This window comes from Hyaena hyaena, unplaced genomic scaffold (assembly GCF_003009895.1).
Source record: "Hyaena hyaena isolate Hyena2069 unplaced genomic scaffold, ASM300989v1 scaffold_339, whole genome shotgun sequence".
NCBI lineage: Eukaryota > Metazoa > Chordata > Mammalia > Carnivora > Hyaenidae > Hyaena > Hyaena hyaena.
Genome location: NW_024080971.1, coordinates 1220468 through 1231630, shown reverse-complemented (window position 1 = coordinate 1231630; position 11163 = coordinate 1220468). Strand labels below are relative to the sequence as shown.

The window sequence follows — 11163 nt, the reverse complement described above, 5'->3', positions numbered from 1 at the left end:
TTGAGCCAAAATCAAGAGTGGGATGTTTAACCAACTGAGCCACTCAGAGGCCCAAGGGAATAGCTATTTCTAAGGGGTGGGTGAAAATAGGGAGTTTTAATGAAGGAAGTGGCATTTGAATTGGGTGCTGAAAGATGAGCAGAAAAGGTAAGGGGCCATCTAAAATGCCGTAACCATCTAATGAAAGGAAGAGAGAGGGTTACAGAAAATCAGTAATCTACTGAGGAGGGCAACAGCATCAGAGATCTATTAATTTAACAATTCATTCTTTTGCTCCTGTCTTTAGCATTTTATTTTTTGTTGAATAGGGAAATATAAAACAAGTACACAAATATACACAAAACTAGTGGGCTTCATATAAGGAAGAGATTACATCTACTTTTGGAGATTCTTCTGGATGCAGTGTCCTCCCCTCCAATCCAGCTAACAAGTGTTCAGAATCACCTCTTTAGAATATGATCAACAGACAACAGCAGTTAAAAGTGACATCCTGTATATTCTAGATTCAATTTCAAATTAGGGAGCTTCTATGTGCCTCAGTTAACTTTTAAATAAAATAGAAATACTTTCCTCAAAGTATTGTTAAGAATGACACTGGATGAAGAATGCATGGCAAGCGTAGTACCTCCCATCTATGTCCTAAACTATGTATTTAAAAAGTAAGTAGATACCTAGTGTGCAGCATTAAGAATGTTCGTTCTCCAGACCGCACAACTCCGTCGGCTGTAGGTGACAGGCCACACCCTCCTAATCAACCGGGTCGGTGCCTGGGCTCCAGCAGAAAGTGTCTCCTACAGACTCCGCAAGAGCACGTGGTCTCCGCCTCCCCACAACAACAACAAAAAAACCCTCCGGAACTCCTGTGCTAGCCGGTCGGGAGGTTGAGGGCTTGATTTTTAAATCCGTCCAAAAGAACCAATCAGAGCGGCTGTCCGAGTGCACGGGAGCCTATTGGTCCGTAGCTACTTACGGTGACCAATAGGCTTGGAGATAAGGTCTTCGTTCCCGGAAGCGGGCGAATCGAAAACGGGTGGCGGCCGCGGGCAGTTTGAATTGGAATCTGGGCCGAAAGCCGCGGAGGCTGGGCCGGAACCCGACTCTCCCACGGGTCGTCTTTCACTCCCCGCCAGCAAGGTGAGTGTCCTGCGTGGGTCGCGGCTTCGGCGGCGGGCCTGGGGGAGCGGCTGACTTTCTGCCCGAGGCCCTGGGCAGGGATGCCTGTGGGATCGCCCTCCCTGGCTCTGGGGGTGCAGCGCACCACCCCCTCCCACCTGACTGGACCGCATGATCGGCCCCGCCCGGGCGAGGTTCTTAGGGATGTCGGCGCCGCTCTGCTCCTGGGAAAGCTGTGCTCGCACTGCTGTCCGCAGATTCCCTGCTCGGTCACGAGCTCGCGCTTTAGCGGATCAGTTTGCTCGTGATAAGTGAATTGTAAGGTAAATGCATTGCAGATCAGCAGGTATTTGCTAGCAGTAGTCTACGTCCCGAGCCAGTGACTCCTTGGGGTTTTGATCTGCGCGGCGGGTTGGTGTGCCTGTTGTCAGTTGCGAGAGCATTTTTCCTGCCTTCCACTTTTATTTGGACACGCTTGGGTGCCTGGCCCTGCTGTGTTATGAAGACCCAGGAATAAATGACCTGAGTCCTATCCTCGAGGCTGGTCGAAAGGACCAGGCTGAGTTTTTCACTCTTAGGCCCAGCCGTTGCTCCGTAGGCGGGGACTCCGGTTTCTTGGTGGAGATGGGAGATTCTGATAAAGGGAAAGCCTGAAAATGGGCCTATCATGCGTTTTTAGATTCGGGCATAAAGAGCACCCTCCTCATATTTAAGAAAGAAAGGGCACTTTCTGCAAAATCCTTGCAAGAACCTTGACATCTAGGGCTTTTCTTTAACTACTCATCCCCCTTTACACCTGTTACATCTTAACCTGGAGATTTCCAATTTTTTGTCCTTTGCCCCAGTGCTTCCGCAATGATTGTTGGTGACTGATGCCTTAATCTGTCAAAGTATGCTGTAATCAAATTAGCTTGGGTCTGGTGATTGTTTTAACCACTTCTTTATGGCTGTATCTTAGATTTTTTAAATGGAAAAGCATTCAACGTGTCAGTTTTCCTTCTGTTTCCTCATCTCTATCATCTTTCTAAACTGCTTCTTTTAATATTTTGTTGGTGATGGCATCTGGATGTAATGATTTCAGTGGCTAGCATAACTGTTTAGGACAGTTATCATTGTGTGCCTCTGGGGTATTGTACTCCCAGCCCTGAATGAGCAAGCTATTGGAGCTGAAGGAGAAGCCTATTGTGACCTCATGTTAAACGGTCCTTTGTTGGTGGAGAGGCATGAGATTTCTTTCCGCAGTTTGGGGGCAAATAGGAGTGGACTTGAAGATGCTGCGTTCAAACAATTGAGATCTGCAAAAAGAGAAAAAGAGATCTGCAAAAGAAAAAAAATAAACTGGCAGAGAAAACACAGCTTTCCAAGAACTTTGCTTCTGTTTTTTAATTTTTGAATATCTTTTTTTTTTTTATCTTCTCAGTACTTTTACCAACTGTTTATTAGTTCTTCTGATAAAAAGTTTCATGGGATAAGTCAGTTGAAGCAAGACACTAAAAATGTTTGTGGATTTCATTTAGTAAAAGACAGAGATTCTCAACTTGTTGCCCAAATAACTGGAAAATGAATGCTTTTCTTTCATTTAAGTTCTAGAGGCAAGTGATGAAAGAACAATAACCATACTTTTCTTCCAACTGATTTAAATTTCCTAAGACAGGACTGAGAAGGAGGTAGGCCACTTCCCTCTTGGTACCAGAGGCCAAAATACACAAATGAAGTCTTTTCAACAATAAATATAATAGCTAACAGGTACAGAATGCTTATCAGGAAATACGGTACTGTTGTAAGGCTCTGGAAAGTCACCACCATTATTATCCACATTTCACAAGTGAGGAAACCAAGGCACAGAGCGCTAAATAACGTGCCAAGGTCACATATCTTAGTAGTAGCTAAGCTGGGATTTGAGTTACTGAGGCTACATACCTGTTTCCTCCTCAGGGTCTCTCTGGGGCATGGCTTCCCTGCATTGTGCAGTGACTCTAGACTAAGATGACAGTCGCTCTTTGTTCACTCATGAGTTAGCTCAACACGTGATAACCGCTTGGAAGGAGAGAAAGGGTATATGTGTCACAAAAGACTGACCAGGTCAGTGACCTGCCCAGAGGAAGAGGGACAAAGTCTAAATGGCAATGGTGTGAAGAGGGAAAAAAGAGCATTTGCAGAATAACTTACCATGAGTTTTATTTGTTTATAGGACCTATTTCACCTGAAACGTCACAGCAAAATACTCACGTTTTGTATCATGAAACCAAATGGAGCGGCAGAAAGAAAGTAGCTAAGAAAGGAAGTCTGAGAAATAGGAAAAACAAAGCCAGGGAAACCGAACAAGCATCTTCTGTACCTCACGATCAGAGTTATTGGTAGTCAGTACTTACCTCTCAGGGGATGGAGAAGATAGATGTTACACTTCCTTATCTTTTGAAATGCGAAGTTGTGAAACCCCTTATTCTCTGAGACTTTTTAAGTTTCCTTTTACTGTATTAAGACCAACGGTCTGCTTATTCTTTTCAGCTTATTTATAAATGAGTGCCTAGTACAGAAAGGAGAGCAAAATGAGCTGGGCTTTGGAAGAGTGGAAAGAGGGCCTGCCCACGAGAGCTCTCCAGAAAATTCAAGAGCTTGAGGGACAGCTGGACAAACTGAAGAAAGAACGGCAGCAAAGGCAGTTTCAGCTTGAGACGCTGGAGGCCGCACTGCAGAAGCAGAAACAGAAGGTACGGCTGAAACGCTTGTATTTAACACCTTTCACCTACTTGAGCTTGGTCTGAAATGCCGAGAAAAATGATCGTGCTGTCTCCAGGTGGTAATCCGCCCCTCTCCTTTTTTCAGTCATTTGTATTTTAATTGCCTCATTTTCTCCATCCTCTGCCCACATTTCTGCTTTCCTGCAAAGGTTTAGAGCTGTTGAGTTCCATTTTAACTCCGGTTGCGACCACACGTTGGAAATTGCTTTTGAGTTCCATTTTAACTCCGGTTGCGACCACACGTTGGAAATTGCTTTTGTACTCCGTACCCACATGGCCAGAATTCTCCAGAATTCTGAATTTAGGGGCTAGTATTAGAGCACTTTGCAGTCCAAATGGATATGACTTTCTAATAGTGGGCTTTTCACCTTGGTATTCCCAGACTTCTTCTCTTCTGGGCTAGAAAATGAAAGCTTAGGGGTGCCTGGGTGCCCAGTTGGTTAAGTGTTTCCTCTCAGGTCATGATCTCATGGTTCATGGGATCAAGTCCCTATGTGGGGCCTGCTTTGGATTTTCTCTTCTTCTGTCTCTGCCCTCCCTCATGCTCTCTCTCTCAAAATAACTAAATAAACTTAAAACAAAATAGAAAATGAAAACCTAAATAGGGCTTCTTCCTTACCTCTGCATTAGCCAACAAGTAGTGATATATAGTCACTGCTTCTAAAATGTCTTCGCTAGTGGGAGAATTTTTACAATAATTGGGTTTAGCAGCCAGACTTTAAATGAATTGCTAAGGGAGATTTATAGGGTTTGTTTTTGATTTTGTTATTCTTGAAAGGACATTAAATCTTCTCTTTCTAGAAAGGGTATGTGTGTAGCCCTGACCAAAGATAATGTAATCCATGACTTTGTAGAACTTTCCATCTGGAGGCTGCCAAGTGAGGTCATTTAAAATTTCTGTGTTCTCCATGAAGCATTGACCTGTGCATTATGGCAACCACATCTCAGAAACATTAGTTGTCAGTGTTGAGCTCAGGTTTACAAATGATGTTGGGTAGACTCACAAAGTAAGAGACCTATTTCTTTCTGCATAATCTCTGTTAGGTTGAACATGAAAAAAATGAGGGCGCAAACCTAAAAAGAGAGAACCAGAGCTTGATGGAAGTATGTGAAAATCTGGAGAAGACCAAGCAGAAAATTGCTCATGAACTTCAAGTCAAGGAATCACAGGTGAATTTCCAAGAAGGACAACTGAACTCCAGCAAAAAACAAATAGAAAAACTGGAACATGAACTGAAGAGGTAATTTTTTTGAGTGGGATTTTTATGGATGTCATTTATACGTGTTCGTCGGATCCATTTTTATCTTTTCCTTTAATGGTATAAAGATGCATTGTATTTTTCCCCCCAGTGGAATAAACAATGATTTGAGGAAAATTAATTCTTCTGTACTTCATTCCTATCATCGCATGGCTTAGTTCTATATAAATTCGTTAAAATGGCTTTTTGCTTATTTGTTTATTTGTTCGGGATATGTTTATTAAGCTGCTTCACGTGCAAGACATGGTATTTGTTACTGGGTGATATAATAATAAATAACACCAAAAGTCTCAACAGTGAGTACTGAAAAGATGGAGGGGAGTTAAAGCATGGCTATTACTGATGGCTTCTGTTTCCTTCAAGTGGAAAAGCTGTTGTCGAGAATAAGAAGAGAGAAGTAGGGGGCTTTAATAGGACCTGGGAACACTCAGGTCTAGCTGAGATTGGAGACCAGGAGTTGATAGTGGGACCCATCTGTAGAGTTGTACCCTTTTTATTTCCCCATCAGCATCTGGGATGTAAATGCTAAGAATGTGAATGGGAGGATTGACTTAGGGTTGTTTTTGTCCAGGGTCATGGGATGGAAGACAATGGATAATTAAGGATGCTAGGAAGAGAGAGGTTAGGATCCTGTGCCACTAGGCTGGAGAGGGAAGGAAGTGAGCTCAAGAAGAGCTTCCTACTGAGATTCCCATCTTCCATCTTAAGTGTTCCCCAATCAATTTGCCAGTTTCGCTGCCATATTTAAGCAATAAATAAATGGTGCTTATGACTTCCTTAGCATTAAAAAGAAATCCCCAAACAACTTGAGACCCCAGTCAAAATAAATCCAATGGGAATTAAGTACTAGCTTATAAATGATACCTTATTGTTTTAATAGTGGAATTTGATCAAAATAGCAAGGAGTAATACAGAGTGGAGGCAAAATGGACTTTAGCATATTGTCCCATTGTTGATTCCACTAATACACACCCAGAAATTTTTTTTAAATTGTTTTTTTATTTTGAAATAACTTAAAAAAATTTTTTTAATGTTTTTTAGTTCTAAGAGAGAGGGAGATTCAGAATCTGAAGCAGGCTCCAGGCTCTGAGCTAGCTGTTAGCACAGAGCCTGATCCAGGGCTTGAACCCACGAACCCGAGCCAAAGTCGGATGCTTAACCAACTGAGCCATCCCTGAAATAACTTTTTTTAAGTTTATTTATTTAATTTTGAGAGAGAGAGAGAGAGCACGCGTACACACCAGAAGGGGAGGGGCAGAGAAAGAGGGAAACAGAATCCCAAGCAGGCTCCACACTATCAACGCAGAGCCGACCTAGGACTCAGTCCCACGAACTGTGAGATCACGACCTGAGACAAGATCAAGAGCTCAACCGACTGTGCCACCAGGTACCCCTGAAATAACTCTAGGTTTACAGAAACAGTTGTTAGCGTCCAATATAACCGAAGCCCAATGACCAAACCAGGAATCAACATTGATTCAATGCTATTAGCTAAACTATAGGCCTTATTAGCATTTCACTAGTTTTTCCAGTAACGTCCTTTCTCTGTTCCAGGGTCCAATCTAGGACATTTAGTTGATGTGGTCTTAGTCTCTTTGTAAGTTGTGACAGTGTCTTGCCTTTAGTGTCCTTGCAACCGTTGACTGCTCTTTTGTAGACTAGTCCTCAGTTTGGTTTTGTCTGCTGTTCTTTTCCCTGATTAGACCACGGTTTTTTCCAGCAATGGCATAGTTCACATTTTGGACCAGATGGTTCTCTGTTGTGGAAGGCTGTTCTATGCGCTGTCATATCCTTCATAGCCTTCCTGGCCTCTCCGTGCTAGATTCCAGTGCACGTATCACACCTGCAAGTTTTGACATCAGAAATGTCGCCACGCATTGCCAGATGTCTTTTGGGAGGACAAAATCATTCTGGATTGAGAACCACTGGGTCTGACAGGTTATGAATTTTGGGTGAGAATACCACAGAAGTAGTGATGTGTATTTTTTAGTGTATCCTATCGTATCGTTATAATATGACATCATACGGTAATATAATATCATATCATCAACTCATATGATTTAATATGACTTTTACCCTGATTACCCAGCTAAAGTATTGTCTGGGTTTCTCCCCTGTGAAGTTACAGTTTTCCCCTTCGTAATTAATAAATATCCTGATACCAAGAAATATTTTTTTCCTAACATAGTTGCAACAACCTTAATCCTACCTACCTATCAAACATATATTTGAAAGTTAAAACATTTCAAAATGACTGATTTGTCTTTCTGTGAAGAGAACTTAAGTGCACAGAAATCTTTTTCTAAGTTTGTTTCCTATCCATGTAGGAAGGTGGCTATCTATAACTTGCGTGTTACAGTGATAAATAGCTTTTGTCTCATTGAGTTTTTTTTTTTTTCTTGTTTATTGTCTGTCGTACCAAACTCCACAGGAACAGGGACCTTGTCATTCTTATCACTGTGCCCCGTGCACCTGGCCATGGTAGGCCCTCAAATATTTGTTGAATGAATGAATGAATGAATGAAATTTAGGCAGTCGCTTTTGAAAAACAGGTGCTGGAGAAGTCGGAAGCTTACTTCAGAATGCCAGAATCGTTTTCTCTGAAAGCACGTTTTGGCTGCTGGATTTAGAAATACTAGTTTTAATAATTTAGACAGAAATGTTCCTTTTGTATACATTTCTAGATTTTATTGCAAAGTGATATTTGATAGCAATACTTGCAGATGGCAAGTACTCAGAGTTCTGGGTGATACCTAGCACCTTGGTAAATGTCAGCATTATTACCAGTTGTTAGAGTTGCCATTGTCACCATTGTGGGACCAGGGGAGCACATTTAGTTTAAAAGTATTCTTATTATGGGGCTCCCTGGTGGCTCAGTCAGGTAATCTGACTTCAGCTCAGGTCATGATCTAGTGTTTCATGAGTTCCAGCCCTGCATTAGGCTCTGTGTTGACAGCTCAGAGCCTGCCTGGGATTCTCTCTCTCCTCTCTGCCCCTCCTCAGTCTCTCTCTCTCTCTCTCTCTGTCTCAAAATAAATAAACTTAAAAAAAAAGTTCTTATTATCTACGACATAGGTATAACTGTTTATAAGCATTATAAACTTCAGACTATAAAAACTATTAAAAGTACAGTTTTCTATAGTGTGAAAACTGTAAACTACAAAACCTCTTGAGTGTATTTTCAAATTCTCATGGGTAACCTTCAAGTTCAAGACAAAAACTTCTTTTATCCATCAGTGGCCACTAGGTTTCAGGAAGGTTTCAAACATGTTCAGTTAAACCATTTGAAATGTTGGTCAAACACTGTTAAGTATTGATCATCTCATACAGAAAATGGCTTAATTTAGTGCTTGTTTGGTGGCAACTTGTGTTTTCTTCATAGGAAATAGAAATAAAAGTTTATAGAAATAATAGAGGTGTATACTTTTATTTAGTACTTATGATAAATACAATTTTTAAATGAAAGAATTGGGAAAGGGGGATGAAATGTGAATTTGAGAGGGAAAAGAAACACCTGATTTTACAGGGCTCATTAAGATTCATCTCTGGGGCACCTGGGTGGGTCAGTCAGTTAAGTGTCAGACTCTTGATTTAGGCTCGGGTCATTATCTCACGGTTTGTGGGTTCAAGGCCCACACTGGGCCTGCAGTGATAGTGCAGAGCCTGTTTGGGATTCTCTCTCTCCCTCTCTCTTTGCCCCTCCCCTTCTCTCTCTCTCTTTCTCTCTCTCAAAAAATAAATAAACTAAAAAACTTTTTTGTTGTCGTTCATCTCTAGAATTGCCAAACTTGTTACACCTTTGGTAGTCTATAGACCTGGACTATTCCTTGTAGCGGCTGGCTACAGGTGGCTAGTAAGCACTTGAAATGTAGCTATTACAAGTTGAGATGGGCTAAAAGTATACGTTCACACGTATATGCTAAGACTGAGTCATTTATTTCTTGTTACTCTTTGCATGTTAGTAGAACCTTTTCTTTTGGGTGGTGTTGTTACCTACCGTAAGCTCAAATGTGATTTGCTGAGTAGTCCTTTCTAGTTCAGACATTGCTTCTTCCTTCCCAGATCGAGTTTGGAGCTGGGTGAAGCTAGGGCACTGGGGCACTTTCTTTACTGCTTTCTTCATGCTTTGTTTTGAGCAACAGGCCTGCGAGAGACTGTTGTGTGCCAACAGGCATCCGACACGATGTCCATTTCATTTCTTGAGTTGAGCTAAAATCACAGATGTTACAGACTTGCAAGGATCAAGTCTTCTGTCCCTTTGGGTTGTTTGATTCTGAAAGGCATTCGCAACTTAGGTGATAGTGACATTGTGTACATATATACAGTGTATAGCTTACTTTTCCCATTTCTTTGTGATGGTTTCTGGCCCCATCTTCTCTAGATGCACTACCTTAACTACGGTTTTGTGTCTGTGCTTTCAAAGGGTCATAAAATACATGTCAAGTATTTGTAATGTTTTTGTAATGACTTAAGATCACAAGTGATGTGATTCGGTTTCATGATTTGAGCTGATGCTTCAATGACACCAGTTTCTTTAGACGCTTCTGAAGTTCCGGGGTCTTTTTAGTTGTTTTTGCTTTTGTTTGTTTTAATATTCCTATGTCTTTCCTTGGCTTGGAATACAAAATTTGCTCCGAATATATCCCCAGCCTCCCCACTCTACTACCATAGTGTTTATTACAGCTCTTCATTACAGCCTTTATAACACCGTAATTATTAGTTTGTGTTTCTGTTTCCTCACCAGAATGAGTGCCTTTGAAGACCTGGGGCTGAGTCTGTCACATAAGTTAGTTCTTATTAAATGTCTGTGGGGTAGATAAAATGGTAAGAATTCTTAGAGAAGTGGGGTTTCTGTAAGTTCCTTACTCTCTGGGAGCATCGTGCTGGCATTCTGTGCCACTTCCTCTGATGGGGCAAACCTCTTGGGTCCTTTCCCAACAGGTGTAAATCTGAACTTGAAAGAAGCCACCAGGCTGCCCAGGCTGCCGATGCCTCTCTGCACCCGTGCACTACACCACAAAAAATTTTTGCAACTCCACTAACACCAAGTCAGCATTACAGTGGTAAGGATTTTTCCCCTTCATGGCTCTTTTATTGGGATTTTAATTTGGTCATAGAAACCAATTAATTCGTCTTTGAATTCAACTTTTAATTTTAGCATTAAAAAAAACCCTTTTAATTTGTGCATGGCGTGGACTGCATATGCATTTGTGTATCTCTTGAGCCATGCTGAGCCACAAGGTTAAGCCTTTAAACTTTGCATTTTATCCTGTAGTGTGTTTTAAAGGTAACTCAGGATGAGACTATTCAGAACACCTGTGCCTCTGTATAATTTGATGCTTGAGTAATTTGATCGGCATCTGTTGTCCAAACCCAGATGTTCTGTTTATGTAGCTTATGTACCAAGATAATCACTTCTAGACCATCGTGATGATTGTTGATCTGTGAATTCCTTTACGAAACCAGTGGCTGAAGTCAAATGGTCTCTCATTGTCCCTGTTTAGGCTCCAAATATGAAGATCTAAAAGAAAAATATAATAAAGAAGTTGAAGAACGGAAAAGATTAGAGGCAGAGGTTAAAGCCTTGCAGGCTAAGGTAAGTTAATTATCGGGCCGCACCACGGAGTATGTGGTTAAAGAAGTAGTACTTTCATATACAGGAATACAAGGTTAGAGAAAAATCTGGTTTATGTAGAGCTCGACACATTCTTCTTACACCTAGAAGATAAAATTCCTGGCTGGTTACATTAGTTATAATCACTGTTTGGTTTTAAAAACAAGCAGGAGTGAGAAAATAGAGTGTGGAGATCAGTTTATCTCTAGACTTCAGATGTTCTTCAAATTCTAAGGAAACTGTAACCTTATAATTATTTCCCTATTAAGATCTAATAGTAAGGAGAGGATAGGACCAGAGTCATTCCAGACACCGTCTGGCTTTATCACCTGGAGGCTATTGCTTCATATTCAGTCCTTCTGGAATGTGGAGATTGCCACCAGGGACTTGGGGTTTGAGGGTCATAATTTATGAAGTGCTTATTTAGAGGAGAATG

General features: G+C 41.4%; 1 protein-coding gene across 1 annotated transcript in view; it reads left to right on the top strand.

Moving 5' to 3' along the window:
- The first annotated feature begins 1043 nt into the window (after nt 1-1043).
- Nucleotides 1044-11163, top strand: part of CENPF (centromere protein F) — a 58079-nt gene continuing 47959 nt past the window's right edge. Inside the window, exons 1-5 of the mRNA XM_039249508.1 lie at nt 1044-1134; nt 3622-3824; nt 4899-5095; nt 10055-10176; nt 10618-10709. Of these exons, the coding sequence (XP_039105439.1) occupies nt 3663-3824; nt 4899-5095; nt 10055-10176; nt 10618-10709 (573 nt within the window). The 5' untranslated portion in view covers nt 1044-1134; nt 3622-3662. The remainder of the gene's footprint in view (nt 1135-3621; nt 3825-4898; nt 5096-10054; nt 10177-10617; nt 10710-11163) is intronic.